Here is a 25933-nt window from a genome sequence, read left to right on the forward strand (position 1 = left end):
TCATTTAGCATTAGTCATTTCACACATGTTTCTCAAGCACCTACTACATACCAGGCATTTTTCTAGGCATCAGCCCCAGGCCCAGTTCTCAAGGAGCTTCCATTATAATGGGGGGTGAGAGACAATAAAAAATAACCCAGGCATGATATAACATGTATAATTTTGAGTGTGATAAATGGTATGAAGAAAAATAAGGCAGGTTAAGAGATAAGACATGAGGATGAGATAGGGGAGTCAAGGAAGGCCTTTTGGAGGAGGCACCATCTGAGCCGGCAGATCAGCAAGAAATGAGGGAGCAAGGCTCACAAAAAGCTAGGGAGTGGCAGAACTAGCACAGGGAACTGTACATTCAAATGCGTGGAGGTAGGACCGAGAGAGAAGGTTAGTAGTGGGGCTGGAGTGAGCAGAGAGGAGAGAAAGTGGTAGAAGATGCCGTTGGAGAGATGGCTGATGACCAGAGCAAGCTTAGCCTCAGAGCCCACGATCATACATTTGAATTTTATCTCAAGTGGGTTGGGAAGTCTTTGGAGGGTTTTGAGCAGGGAAGGGCCCTGATCTGATTTCCAGTTGGGAAGCATCCTTCTGTTGTGAGGGAGATAGACTGTAGGTGGGCAGGAATGAAAGGAGACAGGCCAGTTAAGTGGGGTCCAGGGAAATCAAAGGGACAGGCCTGACTGCTGGAAGAACATTCGGTATGCAAGTGAGCTGGTCCTGACTCAGTTTAGGGTTAGTGATGGTGGAGGTGGTGAGCAGTGGGGAATTCAGAAGAGATGCACTTGTTAATGGACTGGCTGTCAGAGGACTGACTACATGATTTTCAGGGCGCTGTGAAAAATGGAAATGTGGGGACGTTGTTCAAAAACTGTTAAGGATTTCAAGATGGCAACAGCTGAGCTTTCCACCAAGCACGGGGCCCTTCTAAGTGTGAGGCCCTGTACGACTGTCCAGGTTGCACACCCATGGCCACACCCAGGGCTTGCCTACCACAGCCCCTGATCCCACTGGTTGCTCAAAGCTGCTGCCACCAGCCAACACCAGCTTCCAGGCCCAGGCCCTGCAGGGGCACAGGTCTAGGGGCCTCCAGAAGGCCCTGCTACTTGCAGGCGTGAGGGCAAGGGGAGGGAAAATGTCACCTCACATTTTTTTGGTCTCAAAGACACTCTCCCTACCCGCCCCTCCAACCTCTGCCCTGGAGAGGGTGCAGGGCAAGGCCCGACCACAGGTCAAAATGACCTCTGTGAATGTGTTGACGCACGCGCGGCTGCCGAGTGGGACTCTTAGAGCTTGAAAGTGACCGCTGTCCCAGGGCTCCTCTGCCTCCCAGGGGACTCTGCAGTCCCCTCCCAGAGGGTCCCCAAAGGGAGGAACTTCCCGGCCCGCCCTCTGGCCCTTCCGCCCCAGGCTCCCTGTCAGATGGGGGAGGCGGGGGCGCACACCAAAGCTGCTCGCCTCGAGCTGACTCGAGTTCCCGCAGCCCCGGAGAAAGGAGCCGGAGGGGTCCGCCCGGGGGACCCGGCCCGGAGAGGTGGGTGTGTCCGAAGCGGACCAGTGAGCGAGCGGAGAGCGGGGGCCGCCCCGCCTCGCCCCCGGGCCTCGACTCCCCGCCTGCAATCCGGAAGCCCGCGGCGGCGCGCGCAGCCCGCGCCCCCGACACCGACCCAGCACTATGGCCGCAACCGCGCCCCTGCGCGACTGCCAGGTATGCGGAGGCCGCCCCCGCCCGGGTCCCCCGCGGCCCCACGACCCCGTGGGTGGCGGGATCAGCCCTGCCAGGGGTCCAGCGGGGACACGGCCCCCGAGAGACGGGCACGCGTCCGAGGCGCACGGAAGGGACCAGAGGACCCTACTGTGACCCCCGCCTCCGGAATATCTGCGGAGCGGGGCCCCGCCCCGCGGAGACCCCAGGTCCTCCTAAAAAGCTTAGCCCCTTAACACCGGCGCGACACAGCGGGGACGCTGGGCGTTAGTGAGGGTCTCCCACGGGACCCGCGGGGGCAGGAAGCCTGGGCCCATTTTGCACTTGAGGAAGGGGCGTTCAGAGGAGCGAGGGGACCTGCGCACAGCCACTCCGAGGAGCCGCCCGCTGGGCTGGCCGGAGTAAAGGTCATTTCTCCATACCGGGGAGTCGCCTGTCTGTGCGCCCCTGGCAAGACACCGAGACAGCGATTACAGTGAACAGTTCAGTTAGTTGGAGATGTTTCCTGAAGGTTTGAACTATCTGGTAAAATGGGGAGATGAGAGGAATTGTTTTGGTGGTTGGCACCTCGCCAGCCAGGTGGCAGGACCACCCTCCTGGTTTTGACCTCCAGCACTAGCCCTTCTTCTGCCCTGGCAGACCTCCCTGCGGCCTGATCAGGGACTCCTCCTTACTGAGCGTCTGCTCCCTGGCAGACACTTTACAGTCACCCCACGTATCCTCCAGAGCCCCATTTCACAGAGGGGCCAGACAGGGGTCAGAGGGAGGACCTTGCCTGAGGGCACTCAGCTGCTTAGAGGCCCCTGGGATTTGCATCAGGATCTGTCCCCCCCAGGGCTCAGCTCTCTCTACACCGCATCATCTATGAAATCTGGGAGTCTGTGCCTGCCCCACAGGGATGGGTCTTATGGGAACCCATACCTGCAGGATGATAGGCATTAGCATCTTCGGTGCTTGGGGGTTGGGGTTCGTGTGTGTGTTTGTTTGGAGGGCTACATGGAATAAGACCCCTTCTTGCTGTGTGTAGGCTTGGAAGGATGCCGGGCTGCCTCTCTCAACCCCAAGCAACGAGGCCTGCAGGCTGTTTGATGCCACCCTGACCCAGGTATGCCCGTGGAGAGAAGTGGTGGCCCCTTCTGTAACGGTCCAGAGGGCGGTTTCTTAAATTGGTGAATGGTTTTTTATTTTCATGAAAACATTTTTTTGGGTGCATCTTACAGCTGCATTTATTCGTGCTGCAAGTAAATGGTACTTCCACACGTGCACAGTGATGTTCTAGCTCCAGCTAACACAGCTTGCTTAAGTTTACAACCAAACTGCCTGTCAGCTGATGTGCTCTCCAAGTAAAGCTGGTCAGTGCTGACGTGAGCAGGCACGGGACTCGAAGCTTTCAAAACTTTACATCTTTATCCTGATTCTATAAGCAATGCAGCCCGTTAACCCCATTCCTGCCCAAATCTTCTGGTAAACTTGAGTATATGAGGGCTTCCCGGGGACCTGAACGTTCTTCATAATGCTTTGAAGCATGCTTGCACAGGACCAATGGCTCAGGTCGCTCCAAAGCCCCACAGTCGATGTCTCAGAAAGTGATGGATGCTTTTTAAACTGCATGCAGACTTGAGAAATCGACTGCAACGGAATCCATGTACCTCTACCCCCAGGGCGTGGGAACAGTTCTGCCTGCCCAGGGCATGGCTGAGAGGTCCCCCAGGTGGCAGGCGTTGGCCTGTGAGGGTGCTGAGGGTTTGGTGTGGGGCTCCTCCATTTAAGGCATGGGGCCCCTCTCCTGGGGCTAATCTGTGAATATACTGCTCCCACCTATGGCTGTTCTAAGACCTTCCACCGTATTACCAGTCATTTCTAACACCAGTGAAGGAGCCTATAGTCTTAGAACTAGGGGAGTCTCAGAGGTAAGGTCCAAATACTTTGCTTGACAGGTGGGGAAACTGAGGTCCAGAGAGCTGAGCTGACTTTTGCAGTGAGTTAGAGCGGCAGGATGCACCTAGGTCTAGACACACTGATGGAAAACTAGAGCTGGGCTTTTTCAAGGGCAGTGAAATCGCTACCTACTGATTCTGTCCATGCAGCATAAGGGCCAGGGAAGCCTCTAGAAACATAAGGGCCATACAAGAAACAACTGGTGAAATGCCGTCAGCTTGCCAAGGACCTCCACTGTGTGCATTTGAGCTCTTTGTCTATTTGTCCCCTTCCCGCAACTTTTGGCCTCTGCAGAGCACAGTTTGTTGCAGGGAAAGTTCCCCAGTGCAGCGGCAGCCACCCCACCTCTCTCCCCGCCCCTGCTGTGCGTCTGCGTCTCTGTGCCAACTCCCTTGTGTCTTGTTAAAATACATGTGCTAATTCTGTGTAGATGTAAGTTGGACAACTGATAGGGCACATTCTAAAATCTAATGCATTATAATGGTTTTAGGATTTTTAAAAATTAAGACCTGGGCCAGGTATTTTTCATTTAAAATGTGTTTGCTGGGACTTCCCTGGTGGTCCAGTGATTAAGAATCTGTCTTGCAATGCAGGAGACGCTGGTTCAATCCCTGGTCGGGGAACTAAGATCCCACATGCCACAGGGCAAAAAAGCCCACGTGCCACAACAAGAGAGAAGCCCACCTGCCACAACGAAATAAATATCCCGCGTGCCACGACTAAGACCCGACACAGACAAAAAATAAATAAATATTAAAAAAAAATTTAGGGGCTTCCCTGGTGGCCTAGTGGTTGAGAATCCCACACGCAGCAATGAAGACCCAACGCAGCCAAAAATAAATAAAATAAATAAATTTATTTTAAAAAATTAGGCATTAAAAAAAGACTAGAAACAAATACACCAAATTGTCAAAAATTATAATGAGATGAGATTAAGGATATTTTTGATCTTTTGGCTTTCATGCCTCTTCCTTTCTATAATGAATGTTTACTGTGATTCTTTTTTAAAGGAATGAATAGGAAGTAGCAAGGTTCCTATTTTGGTACCCAATGTCAAGGCCCCTCTTGGGGCTGACGAGGCCGACACTGTGGGCAGGTCACCTGTCAGGAAGAACCTTCCTTTAGATGTTTCTTTTTTGGAAATGGTGGCCTCACCAGCCCTAGAAAATGTGCCTTGAGTTCCTTGTATTCAGTCTCTTCATATGAAATCAACCCAGTTATGTTTTCTTTGAGCTAAGGTCCAGAAAATACCAGTGTTCTAGAAAGAAAAAAAAAAATCAAGGTTTAGAAACAAACCTTCATTTACATGAACTAAAAACTCCCTGGGGACAGCTTTGTTTAACCTTTTAAATTTCAGTACGTAAAATGGACCAATGACCAGAGCCTTGGTGGCATTGAGGGCTGCCTGTCAAAGCTCAAAGCAGCAGATCCGACCTTCGGTGAGTGATGCTTTCCCTGTGTTGAGAAGCTCCGTTTCACGAGTCCAGCCCCTCACTGTTTCCCTGACTGCAGGACTCAGCTGGGTTGGGGAGGGCAGGGCTGGTGGCAGTGACCAGGTTGGGAGGGAGGGAAGGTGATAGCCACCACTGTGCTTCGAGTACCAGCTGCTCCGTAAAGATGCCAGGTTCCATAGAAGGTGTCTTTCAAACGTTCTCCTTAACCGTACGTCAATTGTGCAGGGAAGACACTGATCCCATTTCTCATATGAGGAAACTGAGATTCAGAGAGAGTAGAGAGTAAGAAATATACCCACAGCCACCCAGCTGGTAGTTGGGGCACTGGGATCAGACAAGTCTGTCTCAGTCCAAAGCCTGGACCCCTCGGAACACAAGAAGTGGCCACTGCAGCCTCTCTGGGCACTAGCGAGGCCAACCCCACAGCAGCTGTGACCGGGAGGGCCGACCTGGTGACAGAGGCTGCCATCACAGGCAAGCCATGTGCGTGGCAGGCACACGGACGGGGTCAGCCCAGTGCATTCTGGAACCCCAGGAGGGTGGCCCAGTGTGGGAGAGGTTCTGGGCTGGGCAGAAGGGCTGAGGACAGGAGGGCAGCAGGGACCCCCACTGTGGCCAGGTCCCACTGAGGGCAAGGGGCGAAGAATAGGGGATGAAGGGAGCTGTCACGGGAGCCAGTGTCCAGGCGTGGCCTCAGATTCTCCGAGCAGACCCTGGCCCCAGGTCAGAAGCAGGGGCCACATGGGTGGTCCTGGCACTGTGGTTGGGTCCTAGATCCCAGGCGTGGGCCAAGGACTGAATTCCAAACGCCAGCGGATACCCTTCCTCTGTCAAGTTGGGGGCTGGGAAGCCCAGGTAAGACCTGGGGGCCAGCACACCTGCCAGCAAGGGTGCTACAAGGGCCACAAGGCGCACCCCCATCTTCCTCGGCCCCCAAGCTCTCAGCCAATGAGAGCAGCCAAGACAGGATCATGGTTTCTGTCCTCTGGGGACCGGCCCCCCGGGAGTCCCCCCCTGGGGACCAGCATCTACCCGGTGGCCCTTGGGAGGCCCTGTGCTGGTGGTAGTGACAGTAGCAGCTGAGAGGGAAGCAAGCGGGGCTCCAGAGGAGCCCATAGGCAGCCCCTAACCAGTTCACCTGGTGAGGGGGCGCAGGTGCTCCACACGTTGGCACTCCCCAGAATGCCCTCCATGAGCCTGGTGAGGAGTTGAGTTCTGGACTGGCGGTGGGGACACACCCTAGCGGCCACCTGGCTTGCCCATCCTGGGACATTGGGTGTTTATTTCACATGCGGGGCTGGGCTGGGCTGGGTGGGACCATCCGAATCACCAGCTATTTTCCCACCTTCCGCCAGCCCTGGGCCACGCCATCGCTAATGGCCTCATTCTCATTGGCACCGGAAGCTCCGTGAGGCTGGACAAAGAGCTGGACCTGGCTGTGAAGACGATGGTGGAGATTTCCAAAACTCAGCCCCTGACGCAGCGGGAACGGCTGCACGTGTCTGCAGTAGAGACCTTTGCCAAGGGGTGAGGGGCCTCCCTGGGCCAGGGGCTGGTGCTCCGAGGCCACACTGGGTGATGCCACGGGCCGCCCCCACGCCATGCGGAGGGGGCCTCGGGGGGATTCTCACCCTGACTCCCGTGCCCGCCTGATTGAGAATCGCACCCTGCCTGCTGCTGTGTCCTCAGCTGACTGCTGAATGAGGACGTGGTTGGTTAGGACTCCCAGGTTAGCATGCAAAGCAACTTTCTGTGTTTCGTTAAATAAATTGGTTATTATTTTCATTACAAAAATAGTAGGACCACAGTACAGAAATAGGTAAGAGATAGGAGAAAGAAGAAAACCCTCGCCCTTATGCTCCTGGCCCTCACACACCTGTGAGCATCTGTCATTCCCACGGCTGTCCGTCCCGCTGTGTGTGGGAGTCCTGACCCTGATGCCTGCCCCCAGGACAGCCCCTGTGTCTGCTTGGGCAGGAGAGATGCCCGCAGAGCTGGGTGACCTGAGCTGATGCTACAGGCGTTCTGAAGCAGTGACAGAGTTCTGTCCTGGTGTTCCTGGCAAGTGGGTACGGATGTCAGCAGAGGGGTGGAATTCCACCTCTCAGGCTTCCTGCAGCTGGTTCACGGTCTCAGGTGAAATTGTCTTTGGTAACTTGTTAACTAGTTTTTTTTTTTTTTTCTTGAATTAGAGAGTAAAACTTCCCACTGAAGCTTTTCAATTTTCTGAGCCACAACCTAACGTAGAAACTTACATGTATCTTTTAACCAGTTCAGTTCAGGCTGTGACACTGGCAGGAAATTAAGCCTTTTCCACTCCTCGTGTGTGAACTGTGTTCAGTGTTGCTGAGAAACTTCTCTTGGCTTCCAGGAACCTTCCAAAAGCCTGTGAGCTGTGGGAACAGATTCTCCAGGACTACCCGACAGACATGTTGGCCCTGAAATTTTCCCACGATGCCTATTTTTACCTGGGCTACCAGGAACAGATGAGAGATTCTGTGGCTCGAATTTATCCCTTCTGGACACCCGACATCCCCCTTAGCAGGTAGCTGCCAGCTGGAAATCACATCGTTTCTGTTTCTTAGTCTCTCTCCTCTGCCCTAAAAACATGGCAACTCTCCTGGCCCTGCCCTAAAACTAGTGAGACTACTGTCGTTATTTCCTAGTTCTTTATAGTGAAAAGGTGGGACTTCCCTGATGATCCAGTGGTTGGAACTTCACGCTTCCCTTGCAGGGGGTGTGGGTTCAACCCCTGGTTGGGGAACTAAGATCCTGCAAGCCGCGAAGCTTGGCCAAAAAAAAAAAAAAAGGTGAAAAGGCTTCACGTCTTCATTTGATCTTTATCCCGTCCTGGGAATGAGGTAGTACTATTATGCACCAGTCAGCACAAGATAATTTTTGCCGCAGTAGCAAACATCCTCTAGATCTTTTTCTCCGAAGCTTATTACAGCAAAGGTTAGTTTCTCATTGTCCATCATAGGAGAGCTGAGGCTCCACACCCCTGCCACTGTTGCCCTCCAGGATCCCAGCTGATGAAGTAACTGCTCTCGGGATACACCAGCTGCTAAGAGGGAAAAGAGCTCTCCTGGGGGACTCACAATGGCATTAGTGCTCAGAGTGAAGGGTGTGCCCTGCAGCTCCCGAGTCACTGGTCAAATCCAGTCACCCACTCACAGGGGGTCAGGAAGTGCAACTCTACTTTGGGCTGGGAGGAGAGGGAGGCCTGGATTAACCATGAACAGCCCTAGGGACCACCACACATGATCACCTCCGTTGCATTTTAGTCATAGGATTGTTGTGAAGGTCAAGTGGACTAATAGATTGAAGAGCTGTATTAGTCAGGGTTCTCCAGAGAACAGAACCAATAGGATGTGTATATCTGTATCTATATCTATCCTATTTACATATATATATGGAGCAGGGTCGGGTGTATGGGGGGGAAGGTATTTGTTTTAAGGAACTGGCTCCTGTGACTGTGGGGACTGGCAAGTCTGAAATCACTCCAGTCTCTGCCTTTCTCTCCACATGACTGTCTGTCCTTTGTGTGTGTGTCCATGTGTGTCTGTGTCCAAACCTTCCTCCTTCTCCTTTCTCTTATAGGGACATCAGTCATTGGATATAGGGCCCACCCTAATCCAGGATGACCTCATCTTAACTTGAGCTTGATGATGATCTGCAAAGACTCTAATTCCTAGTTAGGGCGTATGTTTAAACGTACCATTTTGGGGGAGACACAGTTTGACCGACATGGGTCATGTTGAGGGTTGAACGGTTCTAGTGCACTTTTAAAAAAAATAATTTTCTTCTGTTTTCAGCTACGTGAAAGGCATCTATTCTTTTGGACTGATGGAAACCAACTTCTACGATCGGGCAGAAAAGCTCGCCAAAGAAGTAAGTGGCTCCTTCCTGAGATGCCTGAGCCCTTGTGAAGTGGGGTCAGGTGGAGGAGAGCACGCCAGGCACGCTGCACCCCATCTACTCAGGACCTCGTTTCCTACCAGGAGGGCTCATGTTAACAGATAGGGCAGCTCCCTCCCCTTTTCCCCACCCTGGGTTTGCAAAGCCGCCTTGCTCAGCAAACTCCCCACCCAGGCCATGAAGGCGAATGAGGCCCAGGGAGGTTCCGTCCACCCCTCTTGCTTAGGGTCACACAGAGTGGCAGCTCTGCATGCCCCCAGCTCCGTGTCTCCAGGGCCCACAGTTTGCGCTGCTGGACCCAGACTTTGTAGGTGGGGAAGCAAGTATCAGCGTTACTTCTCCCACCTGGGACCTCACGTTTCTAAGTGTCACTGACTTCACCAAGCCTCCAAGAGCTGACAGATGAGTGATGAGTGAGGCTTGTCGCTGAAAATTCAATGAACTATCAAGTTAAGAAAAAAACAACAAAAAAAAGGGAATTTTATTCAAGCCAAGCTGAGGATTGTAACCCAGGAAGCAGCTTCTCAGAAAGTTCTGAGAACTGTTCAGCCTGTTAGAACTCAAAGGTACAGTCATACAGTCATCTGCCTTTTGGAGACAAAGGATCATACATCAAAATGACATCCTGATATTTTACGTAGAGGTCACCAAGGATACATAGTCTGGATAAGCACAGACAAAGCAAGCAGTGAGTCACCATGACCCCCTGCAGAGCTGGGGAAGCACACGTTCTTTTAAGAACTTACGTTGCTGGCATCAGAAAAAAGGGAAGAATTGACCTTTACAGTCCAGCAGGTACTCCCATCTTTGAGGTGCACTGGTGCATGTGTAACACACGTGCACACTGCACATGAGGGAGGGAGGGAGGAGGCTCCAACAAGCCCAGAGAGAGAACTTGATGTTCAATTTTTCTTGTCCTGCCTTAAGATATAAATTTTGTTTCATCAGACTGCTTCCAGTGGGCCCTGACTTGGCGTTGGGGTCCTGCTGGCCAGCCCTTCTCTTGAGCACCGCCCCCATCCGGAGAGAGCAGCGGCCAAGGGTACAGAACAGGGTGGGATGCTAAGCGCTTGCTGCCGGCCCGGGCCCCTCCTTCCCTGCTGGTGGAGATGGGCTGGCTGGCACCGTGGACGTCCCTCGCTTGCAGGCCCGGGAGCCTCAGCATCTCTGGCTCTCAGAGGCCCTCTCCAGCTCCTCCTCTCGCGGGAGTGGAAACTGAGTCCCAGGGAGGGGCCGCCACGCACAAGGGGGTGACAACCACTCCTGTGCCTGGCTCAGGGCTGGCACTCAGTGTACACGCCGCTCCTGTCGGCTCGATCCTCTGCAGTGGGGCATTGAACTCTTCATTGCCCAGAGGAGGGCGACCAGGCCCAGAGAGGCCAAGGCCATGGCCATACAGCTCACAGAAGGCAGAGCCACAGTCCCCCAGGCCACCTGAGCACAGTCCTTCATGCTGCCTGGACAGACCTGCTCCCCAGCACCCAGCCAGGGCTCTCCCCCCAAGTCTTTGCCCTAGTTGGCTCCCAGCACCCCTCCCTGGGAGACAGCTGGCACCCTCCGGGGGCCCACAGGGCCTGTGGGGTCTCTGATGACCACTCTACTTATAGAATAGAGCCCAGATTTGACAGTAGGATGATGGGGTCTGTGCTTTAGCCCTGAGTCAGGCCGCCGAGGGGCACAGGGAGCTTCACAGCAATCTTGGCTCCACAGCCTGGGTGACCAGGTGCCATCATCCAGGGGGTCAGCTGTAGGAAGGTTGCCCTGGAGGCCTTGGCAGCTGGACCCTCCCATTGGGTGCCGTCTATGTGGGCACCTGAGGGCTGGCAGGATGGTTCAAGAAGTCAGAGAGTGACCAAAAGGTGCAGGTTCACACCCGCCAGCAGCAGGAAGCGGTGGCACGGGGTGCCCCCCTCTGCTCCCTTCACGCCCCTTCTCCTTCAGGCACCCACACTCTGACCCCAGCACCAGCCCACCACAGATGGTTACTGGGCAAGGCCAGGCTTCTAGGAGAGTGAGGGTGGGCTGCACAGGCTCCACTGGAGTCTGGAGAGGCCTCACAATAGTGACGCGTGGGCCTTGTCTGCAGGCTGAACGCCCAGGGCAGGAAGAGCAAAGGGCAGCTGTCGGGGAAGGAGAGCGGCAGCCAGAGTTCAGGGTCATGGAGCACTTGATAGACTGAGACTTAGGGCGGAGGCGGGCGGGCCGGGTGCTGGGAGCAAAGTCTGGGGGCAGGCAGGGCCGGATCGCTCTGGCCTTGTAGGCTCTGTCCCAGGGAACCTTGGGAGGGAGACGGTCAGGAACCCCTCAGCGAGGGGTGGGGAGCTTAATCCTAGCAGGGGGATGAGAGCGGCCCTGCTGCCCCGAGCCTCTGCCTTCCACAGCGTGCTTAGCAGGTCCCTTCAGCCTGCTCAGCTGTGCCCCTGGGGTCTCCTGAAGGGTCCTGGTCCTGCAGGGCTCTGCCCCGGGCTGCCCATCGTTCCCTACAGATGTGACCTTTCTCTGTGTCCCCACGTGGACTGGTTGGGCCCATGCAAGTCAGGGCTGCAGCAGGGAGGTGGGGCTTGCTGGGGACCACCTGCCAGCATAGACCCCACAGCAGGTGCCAGGCCAGGGGTGAAGGTACTGGGCCTTCCCAATTCTGCTTCTGTGAAAGGCGTGGGCGCCTGAGGTGGCAGGGCTGGGGGGACCCCGTGATCAGGTGTGGAGGACCTGGGCTCGTGTGGATGGTCCACAGGCCCATGGTGAGCCTCGGCTTACTGCTCTGTGCCAGGATCCGTAGGCGCTCAGTAACCATGAGCTAAACTACCTACCTGCCGTGAGATGGGAGTCGGACCTCGTGTCCCACCTGCCATGTCGTCACCGTCAAGTCCAACAGTCATCGGAGCAGCTCTTGTTGTTACTAGCAGTGATACCAGAACGAGCCCGGAAAGCCACACATGTGGTCCTTGCATGTGTGCTAGTCGGGAGGGGCAGCCGAGAGCCCCTGGAGCACACACACTCAGTGTCCACTGGCCTCCGCGGCAGTTGCGAGAGGAAGGCGGCCTTAAGTCTCACCACAGGGGAAACTGGGCAGTGACTCAGCTGTATGCAGGGGGCTGGGGGCCGGGGGCTTGGATGAGCCCCTGCTTTGGAGAGACCCCAGTGCCACCCAACTGTGTGGGCCCGGGCAAGTCACTTAGCCTCTCTGAACCTCAGTTTCCTCATCTGTGAAATGGGCAGTGATACCCTCTCTGGCAGCATCTGGTGTTTGGTCAACGGGCTGGTCTTTGGGGTCGTTATTTTGAGGCAGAGCCCCTGCACGGCTTGGGGATGCCTTGTCACCGGGCAGCCTGACTCACCCACGTTATCTCGACTTGTCCCCCACCTGACCCCCACACCCCCGCCACGTAGGCTTTATCTGTTAACCCGACGGACGCGTGGTCGGTGCACACCATCGCCCATATTCATGAGATGAAAGCAGAGGTCCAGGATGGATTGGAGTTCATGCAGCGCTCAGAAACCCACTGGAAGGTACGATTCCTGTCCGTCCACCTGCCTGGAAAATTCTGTTTGTTCCCCCAAGTTAAGCCAGGGATTAACAGATGGAGTTACAAGGCGTGGCTTAGTTCTGGGGAAAACTCATCTTCCACTTGGAGGCATTTCTGTCAAGCCACCGAATCCCCTGGGAACCCCACAGCTTCCCAACATCTGCTGATGTTTTGAAGGTATTTCTAGAATTGGTTGTGGCCTGAGGTTGTAGAAGGAATGGATGAGAAAGGGGAAACGAGAGCCCACCAGGGGTGAGAACTGTGAGCTCACTGGCCAGCAGACTCGACACAGACCCCAGAACCAGAGAGCGTCCTCAGGGAGCACATGGTGCAGCCAGGGGTTGACGGGAGGGATGACGGCCCCGCCACTGTCGGTGGGGCTGGTGTGTGGGGTCAGGGCCCTGGCGAGGCAGCAGCGTGGGTGCCATCCAGACCCCTCAAGCCCTTCCAGACCCTTTCCTGGGGCCTTAACACCCAGGGGCCTCCCTGCTCCCACCCCCGGCGCCTGCCTGCGCCCAGCCGCTGTGGCCCTCCCTCTGCACACACCTGTTGTCCTTGAGTTTGTCTCTGGCATGCAGCCTGGCTACCTGTCCAGGTGCGGTCTGCTGCCCTGCCCTTCTCTGTGCTATGGTGGGCTTCCCAGGGCACCGCCGGCCACGACAGTGAGTCTCTGCCAGGGCCTGGCACCGGGCAGCAGATGCTCAGTGATTGAGCAAACCACGGAGAGACCAGGAACCAGGCAGGGAACAGGGGACTGGCATGGTCACCTCAGTTCCTCCCAGCAGGTCCCTGGCCTAGGACAGGCCAGCAAGAAGTAATTTACAAGAAGGCAGATTCCTGGCTTCTCCAAGAGGGGTATTAAGTAGAGCAGGAGAACTGGTGTAAGAGAACCTTTGAGAACTATAATCTCATTAGATTCACACTCAGATCTTTTTTTTTTCTTCGGCTGCTTTGGGTCTTTGTTGCTGCGCACGGGCTTTCCTTAGTTGCAGCAAGCAGGGGCCACTCTTCGTTGCGGTGCCCGGGCTTCTCATTGCGGTGGATTCTCTTGTTGCAGAGCACAGGCTCCAGGCGCGCGGGCTTCAGTAGTTGTGGCTCACAGGCCCAGTAGTTGTGGCTCGCGGGCTCCAGACGCGCAGGCTCAGTAGTTGTGGCTCACGGGCTTAGTTGCTCCGCGGCATGTGGGATCTTCCCAGTCCAGGGATGGAAACCGCGTCCCCTGCATTGGCAGGCAGATTCTCAACCACTGCGCCACCAGGGAAGCCGCCAGATCTTTTTAAGGATCCCCGAACGCTGGGCATGAGCTAGGCCATGGGTGGGGGTGGGGGTACAGTGTGGGTCGGACCCTTGTCCTCAGGCTCCCCGGCAGGTGCTGAGTCTGGGTGGAGGGAGCGCAGAGTTGCTGTGTCCTCTGAGGGGCAGGCCGTGGAGGCCTGGCCAGGGCCAGGTCATTTGTATTCCACTTACTTCCTGCTCCCAGACTCCGATTTTCCTGGGCCTGGGTGCTTGAGGCCTGGCTCCACCCCAGGACGAGAACGCGATCCCTTTGAGCCTCGGTTTCCTTACCTGAAAACCTGCTGTTGCAACAACTGTGAAGCCCTTGTCCCGAAGGAGTCCCCATCGGTGTTAGTCCGACTGTAACAGGCAGCCTGAGGTGGCTGGGGCCATCTCCAACCGGCGCTCGTCCCCTGATGCCTGCATACGTCCCTGCAGTGGCTCCTGCCAGCCTCTGGCCTGGCTGCACAGCCCTGGGGTGGACGATGTGGCCTGGGGCTCCCTTTCCTCCTCCTCCAGCACCTGCCCCAGGCATTTGGCTGTGGCTCAGTCCAGTCTCCAGTCACTGCGCCAGGCTGTGCCCCACCCTGGGGACCCTACTGAGAGTCCCACCCAGACCTCTCTGTCCTCAAAAAGCCCGTCAAGTGGAGCGAGCAGTTACCTAGCAGCGCATGACCGCACCATGCCAGGGGCATTCTTGGGGATGTGGAAACCCAGAGGAGACATCCCACCCAACTGGGCTTGAGGGAGAAACAGTCGGGGAAGGCTTCCTGGAGGAGGCAACGTATGAGCTGAGTATTGCAAGGCGAGTAGGTGTTTGCTAGGCAGAGGACAGGGAGATGTAGGATCAGCGTAAGCAAAGGCGCCAAGGCCTACAGTGGCCTGTAAGGGAGGGGGGAGTTGGGTGGGTTGGCACCCTCAAATACAGGTGCCAGGTAGACGTGGGCCGTGGAGGAGGCATCGTCAGTTCCTTTCCAGGAGACGGGAGGTGGTATCCAGGCAGAGAAGGAAGTGTCAGCCGCAGCCCCGTAGGCTAGTGTTCATGGTAGGGCCAAAAGCGTACCAGCTGCAGCCGTCTAGATGTCACCCCATTCCCCTTATTCTGTGGGCTCTGACAGGACCTGCAGGGAGTTTGGCCCTGGGCTCACTGATCCGTAGGGTTTTACTGGATGCATTGCACTGTTTGGATGCAGTGGGCCCCTGCAGCCATTTGGATAGACTTATTCATTTTCTCCACTCCACACCTAAGGAAGGTGAGGCTTTGGTTCTCCTGCCTTCTCGCTCTGGGGCTAAGATGCCAGCCTGCCTCAGCCTCAGCATCCTCAGAAAATTCAGGCACACCACTCACCGAGGCTCAGAGCCAAAGGAGAAGATGGGGCGTGGACTCACCAGCACAGGCCGGCCAGGGCGGGTGCCTGAGAAGTGTTACCTGCATTCAGAGCTGTGGCGCTCTGCATTGGCACAAAACAACAGCTGCTTCCCCCCTCCCCCCAACAGGCTGTCAGATTTTTCTCTCATTCTCTCGTTCTTTCCCCAGGACTCTGATATGCTTGCTTGTCATAATTATTGGCACTGGGCTTTATATCTGATTGAAAAGGTAAGATGACCGGCTGTCTTATCCTATAAAGATGTCCAAGGAAAGAAGTATTTTTCTACCTTTTGCTGTACTTTGTATCCTGTGGAGGAGTACGGTGTGATTGCACATTTCAGTGGTGTCCTGATGCAACAGAGCATTCATGGTTTCAAAGAGCTTTTCAGGCTTAAACTACTTCAGGTACTTTGCACTGTCTGGACTTGGAAATCATGTGTATTGTGTGCCATTTGTGGAGACAGGGTAGCCCGAGCGCCTGCCTCTGTAGTGGACTGCTAGGCTCCCACCTCACGGATGTAGCTGAATGAACCACGAGACCCTCCGAATGCTTTGCCCCAGTGGCAATGAGGGTGTGGGGACACCTTGACCCCAGTGATTCCACCACTGGGTCCCATTTATAAGGGTTTGTCTTACAGTTTATCGTAGAGAAAATCTAGAAGCTCCCTAAATGTCCAAAGAGAAATGCTTGGAAGGCGAGGACCCTGTAATCACAGGCAGAATGCAGTGATACAGTGTCTCCAAGAACGCAGTGAACCCAACTGAATGGGCAGTAAGGAAAATAAAGGGAAAAACTATCCTAGAAGAAACACATGAAAAAGCTGGCAGCCGCTTGACAAGAGCTTCATAGGAAGAATAATGCTTTCGCAGAAAGGGCTCCCTTAGCAGCAGCAGCTGCTGCTGTGTCTTCTACACGGGGGAGCGAAGGGCTGGGGCAGAGGTGGGTTCCTCTCCTCCCATCCTGAGACCCACCACGGCTGTGGGGCGGGCGCTTTGTCGAGGCCATTTGCAATTCATGTCTCAGCATCACATTTCACCTCCTCCACGTGTTAATCCGGGAACTTCATTTTTCCAGGGTGAATACGAGGCCGCATTGACCATTTATGATGACCACGTAAGTCCACGCTTGCACCCGACTTGGTTTACTGCAGCGATTTACCCTTCAGTCTCTAACAGATCTTTGAGCCAATCAGTATTACCCCAGCCAGACCCACAGCTGGAGCAAGAGCACAGCTCCTGTGTAAGACCTCACGGCATTGATTCTCTCGCAGAGCGGTGTCGAAACCCAGAATGGGATTTGACTCTGTTTGCCCATGGGCATTGGTAGATAGCACATCTCATTTGGTCATCTCTGAAATCTCAGGCTTCCCTCCAGTCATTTTATTATTTTATTTTATTTTATTTTATTTTTAAATGTATTTGTATGTTCTTTTTAAAAAGAAATTTATTTATTTATTTATTTATGGCTGCGTCGTTGCTGCACGCAGGCTTTCTCTTGTTGTGAGAGCAGGGGCTACTCTTCCTTGCGGTGCACAGGCTTCTCATTGTGATAGCTTCTCTTTGTTGCAGAGTATGGGCTCTAGGCGCTCGGGCTTCCGTAGCTGTGGCTCACAGGCTCCGTAGTTGTGGCCCGCGGGCTCTAGAGCTCAGGCCTAGTAGTTGTGGCGCATGGGCTTAGTTGCTCCCGGCATGTCGGATCTTCCCAGACCAGAGCTCGAACCCATGTCCCCTGCATTGGCAGGTGGATTCTTAACCACTGCACCACCAGCGAAGTCCACCTCCAGTCATTTTAGATTGCTCTTCTTTGGTTAAAAACATTGATCTGCCCATAGGAGTTTTTTTTTTTTTTTTTTTTTTTGGCTGATCCGCACAGCTTGCAGCACCTTGGTTCCCTGACCAGAGATTGAACCCAGGCCATGGCAGTGAAAGCGCTGAACCCTAGACCACTAGATCGTAAGGAACTCCCAGGAATTTTTTTTTTTTTTTTTTTTTTTTTTTGGCTGCATTGGGTCTTCGTTGTTGTGTGCGGGCTTTCTCTAGTTGCAGCGAGCGGGGGCTACTCTTCATTGCGGTGCGTGGGCTTCTCATTGCGGTGGCTTCTCTTGTTGCAGAGCATGGGCTCTAGGCACGTGGGCTTCAGTAGTTGCGCCACGTGGGCTCAGTTGTTGTGGCTCACGGGCTCTAGAGCGCAGGCTCAGTAGTTGTGGTACATGGGCTTAGTTGCTCCACGGCATGTGGGATCTTCCCGGACCAGGGATCGAACCCATGTCCCCTGCATTGGCAGGTGGATTCTTAACCACTGAGCCACCAGGGAAGCCCCCCAGGAATTCTTTTTTCTGTAGTAAAATATACATACCATATTTTACCGTTTTAATCAGTTTTGAGTGTACGCTTCTGTAGCATTAAGTATATTCACGTGGTTGTGCAGCCATCACCACCATCCATTTCTGGAACTTTTTCATCTTTCCAAACTGAAACTCCTGGCCTACTAAACACTAACTCCCTATTCCCCCTCCCTCCACCCCCTAGGTATGTTTAAGAGGGGAAAAAAAGCCTAACTTGCAACTGCTGGGGACCCCACCATGGGCTTAATAGCAGAGCCTGGGGTCACAAAAATGCCTGTAATTTGAGGATCTAGACCCCAGAGAAAAACACTCAGTAAAGTTTCCTATAAATCATCCTCTCGAGTTGTCGGGATTTCGTAGTAAAGAGTGAAGGGTGACAAGAGCTGTGTGCCGTGAGATGTAGACCAGCTGAATGTGGAATCGTGGTCGGGCGAGATGATTCTCTGCCATCATAGTCCAGGGCTGGGGGCAGGGGGTGACAGGTGCCAGGGCCCGGCAGGTGCTCCCCCAGGTGCCAGTGCGGTGGGCTCTTTCTCAAGTCTGTCCAGTGTCCCTTGGGCAGCTGGAGCGGTCCAGGCCCTTGGAGAGGGGAATGGCCCTGGGAGTTGGGGTGGAGGGGACACTGGTGGTGGCTCCTGTTGGCTGAGGGCTGGCTCTGCACAGGCCCTACACACAGCCCAGATGGGTGGACTCTGGCCGTCCCTGCAGCCCCTCATCCCCTCTGTGCCCTTGTCTTCCAGATCCTCCCCAGCCTGCGGGTCACCGGGGCAATGCTGGACGTGGTGGACAGCTGCTCCATGCTCTACCGGCTGCAGATGGAAGGTACCCGGTCTGGCCTTCTCCTCTGGCTCTTCTCCTCCCACCTGAGGGGACGGTGCCACGGCCTGGGCTCAGGCCGGCAGGAGCGCATTAGCGAGTTTCTCCAGGGCCCACTCCTGGTCCTGGGTCGGCGCGGCTTCAGGTGCCAGCTCTGCGGCTGCCTTCCAGCTGGCCTGAGGCCAGTGGGCCAGGCCACTGCTGCCCTTTCTCCCAGTTCCCTCCGCTCCTCGGTGTGCAGGCCTCAGGCTCCGAATCCTGCTGGCACCTGCCGTTCCCACAGCCTACCTGCCAGGCCTGCACGGCACGGTGGTGCCTGGCCACCTGTCTTTGGGTGCCACGTCAGTTTCTCAACTCCCTGGGATTTCAGAGGGAGGGTTTTCCCAACAGTGTCATGCAGTGCTCTTCAGGGAGCCTGGATGGGGTTGCCCATAGCCCTGAGGGCTATGGAAGGCTTATGGCCAACCACTGGGGTACCAGATAGCTCTCCCCTCTCCCCCAGGCTCATCAGAGCCAAACGTGTACCCACTGTAGGTCCTGTGTCAGTGGGGATGAAGCCCGGGCAGGACTGGCTGTTTCCGGGGGCTCTGGGAAGGCTTCCTAGAGGAGGTGAAATGTGAGCCATGGAAGGGAACGTAGGGTTTTGCCGGGTGGCGACAGGACAGGATGTTACAGGTGGGAAGCAGCCTATCTGAAGCCCCCAGGACCCAGAAGCCGGTGGCCTGTCATGGGGATGAGTGACGGAGTGTGGGGTCCGTGCGCTCAGAGGAGCAGAGGCGGCTGAGAGCTGGGGAGGGAGGGGAAGAGTGTGGCTTTCATCTGGGTCTGCGGGGAGCCCGTGGGGCAGGGCTGGCCGGGCTCTGTCCAGCAGGGGGGCTGAGCCAGGGGACGCCGGGCTGGAGGCCGGGGCATCCGTGGGGAGCTGGGAGAACAGTGAGGGGCTCTCACGGCCGTCCAGGGGATAAGGCCGGGACACCGGAACCCAGGCTGGTGGAGGCCTGTGTCTCTGTCCAGCCAAAACCATCCGGAACTCAGTGGAGAGGGGAGGGGCCTGGGGGCAGTTGAGTCCTGTTGACCCTTCGCCTGTGGAGGCGCAGCCTGGGCCCCCCTGAATTCGCCTGAGGAGGGGCCCGGCCTGGAGGCTGGGAGGCACGGTATGGGTGCCTCGGGGCCGGTGGAGGGAAGAGGAAGGCCGCTTGCTCCCTCAGCATGCAGAGTGGAAACTTCAGAGCTGCGTCCAACTGACAGGCGGAGAAACGGAAGTCAAGGGCAACAACAAGGTCACGGGAGGAGCCCGCTAGGAGCAGTAGGAAAACTCGGGTAAAACTTGCAGGAGCCGGGAGGGACAGGAGGCGGGAGGCGGTGGTGGAGAGTGGAGCAGCGGAGGGACTGTCCAGAGTCGGAGATCCAGACCCAGAGGCGGAAGGATGCTTTTCATGAATTCCGCTGTGCTGTGCTGTGTCAGGTGCCTGCCCAGTGAGAACCAGGGGAAGGATTTTTAAAGTGGTTTGGGGTTTGTCAAAGGGTCCAGAGACCTCATTTAATACCCTTCCATAGCTTTTCTTATTTTTTTAATTTGCTTTCTACCTTACCCGTCTGCCGCTTTTATGATCAAACAAAGTTAATATAAACCGGCCCCCAAAGCCTAAGCCCGAGGCCAGACACCACCTGCCAGCGTCACCCAGCCTCGTCACCTGGAGCCACCCGTGGGTGCCAGAGGCCTGTGTGCACAGCGCTCGTGTCAGGCCTGCGGGTGTCCTCCCGTGTCCCCAGGGGCGTCTGTGGGTGAGCGGTGGCAAGATGTCCTGTCTGTGACCCAGAAGCACAGCCAAGACCACATCCTGCTCTTCAACGATGTACACTTGCTGATGGCGTCCCTGGGCGCTGGGGACTCCCGGACCACGCAGGAACTGCTGACCACCCTGCGGGATGCCAGCGAGTACGTGGAGGGCCCGGAGCCACCAGGGCTGCTGAGAGGGCCCTGGGGGGCTGGAGGCCCCACTGGTGGGTACAGCTGCACAGACACCCTTGGAGGGCTGCTCGCAGGTGTGCGCCTCCTGGGTGTTTGTCCCTGTAGGTGTGCATCCCCCGCAATTGTGTGCCCCCAGGTGTCCAATCCCCACCCCCCACCTGGGCGTGCGTCCCCGCGGGGTGTGCCCTGCGAGGGTATAGTTGGCTCCCCCAGGACACAGAGCAGCCTCTCCATCCCCTAGGCCTCAATGGCAGTGTCACGCGCAGGGGATGCGGCGAAGCCCTGGAACCAGAGAGACCCGCCGCTTACAGGGCCTCAGCTCTCTGACGTGAGCCTGTGTCCTCATCTGCTGGGACAGGCTGGTAGGAGAGTGAGGGGCAGTGACGTGATGACACACACCCAGCACAGTTCCTGAGCCGGTCCCAATCACAGCGGGGGCCAGGGAGAGTCCAGGGAAGCGGGCTCTGCACTGCACAGGCCACCAAGGAGGTGGCCAGCCCTCGTCTCCTGCCTGTAGGGCTAGAGCTGTGGGACCCATGAGCCCTGGTGGTTTGTCCCGGGTGCCTGGGGGAGGGTAGCCACCCACGGCCTCTTGCCCTGCCCCTCCTCCCAGGGCTGAACTGCATGAACTGCGGGCTTTGGCTGGGGACGTAGCTTCAGGCCCCCAGCCCTCACGACCCAGATCAACCACCACCTGAGGGCAATGGGAAGACAAAGCCTGCCACAGCTGTTCACTCCAGGGGCCGGCGCCAACTCCAGTGCCAGCCTTTACCTGCATTGCCCTGCGAGGGCGGCACTGCTACTCCCACTTTACAAATGAGCAAACCGAGGCCAGGCGTGGGGCATCTGCCCAAGGCCACGTCGCAGTTGAACTGAGTTTAGAGCCCAGTTCTCTCCCCTCCCTGGCGGCTTGTCCTCTGTCAGGTCACCTGATCAAAGCACCTACTGTGTCAGGCATGGAGCCAGGGATGCCAGGCTGAGGAGGAGACAGCCCCCACCTCAGGCGCCAGAGTCAGGGTGGGGGGCGCAGCACGAGGCCCTGCAGGACTCTGAGGGCACCCTCTCGGGCTGGCAGGTCCCCAGGGGAGAACTACCAGCACCTCCTGGCCCGCGACGTGGGGCTGCCCTTGTGCCAGGCCCTGGTGGAGGCCCAGAGCGGGAACCCCGACGGCGTGGTGGAACTGCTCCTGCCCATCCGCTACCGGATTGTCCAGATCGGAGGCAGCAACGCCCAGGTGAGCCAGCAGCTGCAGCGCGAGGGCCAGTCTGGGAGCCCCTGTGCCCCACAGCCTCTGTCTCTGCGGTGTTGGCGCCCCCAGTGTGGGAGAGTCCTTGTCGTTCACACCCCCCAGTAAGCTTGTCCCTGAGAACAGGCCAGCCTGCAGCGGGGAGGAGGCAGGCATCCCTATCCCTCATCCCATGTCACAGAGCCTCACGTGCCCACTTGACCTTTCAGAGAGACGTCTTCAACCAGTTACTGATTCACGCAGCCTTAAACTGCTCGTCCGGCATCCACAAGAACGTGGCCCGGTGAGTTCCTCATTCTGGTCCCAAAGCCCAGCTGGGAAGGACCCCGAGCACAGCCCCCTCTCACTCGGGGGTCTCCCCACAGGCTTCCAGGTGCCCAGAGGCTCCCATCTCCTTTGGCCCGAGGTGGTGCCCACCTCTGAGGCAGAGATGTGAGGCTACGGGGGTGCCTGGTTCTCCCCCTGTGAGCGTCTTCAACTTGACCAAAGGATCTGACCACCCCCACCCCCAGGCCCACCCTCCTGCCCTCCTAGCCCACTCCTCATTTCTGGCCACAGTGAGCTACAGTTACTCTTTCAGGCTCCTGGGCCTTTGCACGTGCCACACCCTCTGCCTGGGACATCCTTTCTTCTCTTGCACCTGCCGACACCTACCGATCCTTTGGGTCTCAGCTCACATTCTCCTACCTGTGCTGGGTGCCGGGGGCGGGGAGGGGAGTGGTGGGCAGGAGACCCAGGCCCAGGCTGCGTGGAGCTTACCTCTCCTGTGGGAACTGACACGAGGCAACCAATCCCACAAATATGTGTAAAACTGCCACGAGGGTGGGCGTATTGCCCAAGACGCTGTGATGAGTGGGCGGGGGTCGGGAGGGAGGGTGCCTGATGGAGGTCACATTCTCAGGGAGGCCTGAAACCAAGCGAGTTTAACCAGGCCAGGGGTGATCTGGTTAGGAGGAGGGGTGTGGCTGGAGGATTGGGGGTGTCAGGGTAGGGGCACCCCAAGAAGAAAGCTCTACCCGTGAAGCCAGCCATCGCCAGCAGCCTTCGCTGTCCCACACCCCATTCACCTCGACCTGCACCAGCCCCTATGCTTCTGGGGTGAGATGTGACCCCCCCCATCCTTAGGCCCTCCTGGAATGCCGAGGGGAAAGAGGGGAGCCAAGGGGTGCCGGGTGGGCAGTAGGGGTGTCATGAGGCCCAGTGAAGCTGCCGCTGCAAGTCCAGGCTGCACTGTGGGGCCCAGGAGACCCTTGCTGGGCGCTCGAGGTTAGAGGTCAGGTGGAAAGCGCCAGTGTCCAAGCACAGGCACGGGCGGCCCACGGTGGGCAGGGCCCAGCTGCCCCGACGACCGTTCCAAAGCGAGCAGTGCAAGTGCTGGTGAAACAGGTGTGGACGCCGTGTCACACCTGAGTCTGGATGGACACGCTAGAAATGGTCAAACCCTCGAGCACCCTGGACATGTGCCCCTTGCTGTCCCCCTCTGTGGCCACGTGCAAAACTGCACGCATTCCTCTAGTGGTGGAGCCGCTTGGGGAGCTCCAGGCCTGGTGTGGCACCTCTGGCAGCTGGGCAGGGAGGGTGGGACCCTTTGGACAGAGAGGAGGGTGTGGGCTTGAGCGGGGGAGCTGGGGCCAGCACATGGGTGGGGTGACAAGGTCCACGCTGGGGGGCGGGGGGCGCAGTAGGGTGTCTGCCCCTGGGAGTGCCAGGGGAGCCTGCTGCTGTTGGGGTGACGCACGCCCCCTCCTGGTGCCCTCCTGCCATCCTCACACGGCTCAGCTCCCCTCCCGTCCAAGGTGGAAACCCTTGGCCCCCTGCCATGGTGTCCCTGCCCCAAGTGCCAGGCCCCGGCCCCTTAGCCGCACCCTCAGCACACAGAATCGCTGTTGTCAGTTGTTTGGGGTCTTTGCCTTAAATGATTCTCTCTTTGTTGAAAGTTCGATTTTTCCCACACCATCTCTTCTGCCACTCGCTTTCCTGGAACATCCTCAGGCGTGGCTCTCCCTCCCATCCCCACAGTCGTGCTCTACCCTCTGGTCCCAGCATTCCGTATGGCGGGAGGATGGGCCCCAAGTTCCTGGGGCAGACGAGGCCATGGGGATGTGCTCACCCTGAAGTTTTCTGCCCTCGGGCATCGCTGGGAGCATCATCAGGATGCTCTTTGAACACCGGATGTCCTGGGCCAGTGTGAGCACACGGGGCTCTGGTGTCCACGCTTTCTCATCCTCACATCTCCGCCCACCTTCCCTCTGGTCCCCACCCCTGACATCCTGCCTCTGGGCCTTTGTCCCTCTAGTCCCCTCTGCCGTGATGCCGTCCCCTCCCTCCACCACTTGGGAAGGGGAGCATCTTGCTCTCTGCCACTTCGGCCCCAGCCCGTGCTGCCTGTGTCCTGCCTTGGGGTGGAGGGACCATCCGCCCCCCACATTCTAGGAGGTTCCAACACAGAGCCTGTCTCTGTTTCCCCAGGAGCCTTCTGATGGAGCGAGACGCCTTGAAGCCCAACTCCCCGCTGACTGCGAGACTCATCCGCAGGGCGGCCGCCGTCCACCTCCTGCAGTGAGCCGGCCTGGCCGCCTGCCCCGCAGAGCCTCCCCGGCCATCAGACCAGCTGCCACACTGGCTTCGCAGGGTTACAAGTAGCTGGAGCCTGTTGATTAGGCCTGTAAAGCGTGAAGCCCTGTAACCAGCAGTGTTACAGGAAGAGGGGACAGAAATCAATTTTCAACATGATTCTGAATCTTCTAATCCTCGTTAAGGGCCAGGGTGCAGTTTTAAGCAGTCAGGGCTGAGGTGAGGACCGCTGTTCCGCTTGCCTTGCAAATTGTATTTTCCCAGGGGACCCTTATACCTTCTGGTCGGTCAAGGGTTGGAAGGGTTGGTGCTGGGCTCAGCTAGGGAGGGGAGTCTCCTACGCAGCCCCTGGGGGCACCCCTCCCCCCCAGCCTAGGCTGCCCCTGGGATAAACCCCTTCATTCTGTCTTCCTCCCTGTATTCCAGGCAGGTTCTGTTGTCTGACCTTTTGGGTGAGGGTACCAGTGGGGGGGAATGACTTGCCCAGGGTCAAAGCTAGCGGAGGCCCTGCTGACATTCACCCCAGGCCCCTGTGCTTCCTGGGAGAGGGACCCCCATCTTGCTGCCTGGGGCCTCGGCCCTTCTGCTGTCTCTGCAGAGATGTCCTCAAGCTTCTCCCTGGGCTTTGGTGGCGCTGGTTTGGGCTTGTTTTCTCTTTATTCTAAGCTGCACTTCGTAAAGGGGCCTTGGGTACCTGGTTTCCTTTGTCAGCCATGCTTTTAAGCATAGGAATGCACACTCACTGAGCTGGTGGTGTGCTTTCTGGGGTGTGAGGATCGAGCTCAGAGGTTGCCTTGCTGTGGCAAAAACCAAAGCATTGTGATGTGGCTTGAACAAGATCTGAGCCAGTTTTATAAACGCTGCCTCGGTCTCCTTCCCCATTGGTAACCTGGCCCTGACGGCCCCCCACCACCCCCGAGCACGCTGCAGGTCTCAGGAGAACGTGCCGACTCGGCCGTGCTGTGAGGGGCGATCCTGGCCCATAGATGTTTCTCAGGTTCCTTCAGTGCAAACTGAACTTAGCTAGAGACTCACGGGGGCAGGTCTCCTGGGAGACAGCAGACACCTGCAAATCGACTAGACAAATTCCTGGGATTAAAATAAATTAGTTAATCGGTTCCTTTGACTAACTGTTGCTGGGTGGGTATCTCCTATTTGTCAGGCCTGGGCTGGGTCCTGGGGAGACAGGCTTCTCCTTGAATTTAGGTGTGGGGCTGGGCAGTGAGTCAAGAACAGAGTAATTACAATGGGATTTCAGGAGAGGGTCTGTTAATCCCCAGGAGCTAGGGACACAACCCAAGGGAGAGCCAGCCTTCCCATCCTGAGCTGTCCCCTCCTGCCAGTTCCCCTGACAGAGCCTGCCCACGCCCCGTCTGCCCTCCCCGCTCCTGGTTCCAAGCAAGACACAACTTGGCCAGGGAAGCAGGAACCCTGGTCCCTCCTCCAGGAAGGTCTCTGCTCTCCCACTGCAGGCTGGTGCCCCACAGCCCTTGCTATTGCACTTTTCTCCCCAGCTGTGTCCTCCTCAGATCAGGGACAGCATCTGTGTCCCCACATCACCCAGCACAGAGCCTGCATTGACTACCTGTCAGTGAACCCATGACTGGTGAATGATGCCTTGAATGAGTGCATTAAAAAATGAAGCAGAATCTACTGGGGAAAGGAAGAAACGAATCTACAGTGGGTAGGCCATTGATAGAAGAGAGGAGGAGACCAAGAGAAGAGATGGATGAAGATATAGCAGCAACAACTTGTTAACAATTGGTTTGTTTACTAAGCACGTAGTATGTGCTGACGTGATA

General features: G+C 56.7%; 1 protein-coding gene across 1 annotated transcript; it reads left to right on the forward strand.

Annotated features, from left to right (window-relative positions):
* The first annotated feature begins 1294 nt into the window (after nucleotides 1–1294).
* TTC38 (tetratricopeptide repeat domain 38) lies at nucleotides 1295–25250 on the forward strand. Its single transcript, XM_082636059.1, has 14 exons — nucleotides 1295–1699; nucleotides 2724–2801; nucleotides 4992–5073; nucleotides 6444–6615; nucleotides 7460–7633; nucleotides 8904–8979; nucleotides 12397–12516; nucleotides 15346–15405; nucleotides 16253–16291; nucleotides 18263–18344; nucleotides 20112–20277; nucleotides 21386–21545; nucleotides 21767–21840; nucleotides 24027–25250. Exons 1-14 carry the CDS (start codon nucleotides 1667–1669, stop codon nucleotides 24118–24120), a joined length of 1410 nt encoding a protein of 469 aa, XP_082492185.1. The 5' UTR covers nucleotides 1295–1666; the 3' UTR covers nucleotides 24121–25250.
* Nucleotides 25251–25933: the final 683 nt, after the last annotated feature.

Source organism: Mesoplodon mirus (genome assembly GCF_964341445.2).
Source record: "Mesoplodon mirus genome assembly, chromosome: 11".
In the NCBI taxonomy this organism is placed as follows: Eukaryota; Metazoa; Chordata; class Mammalia; order Artiodactyla; family Ziphiidae; genus Mesoplodon; species Mesoplodon mirus.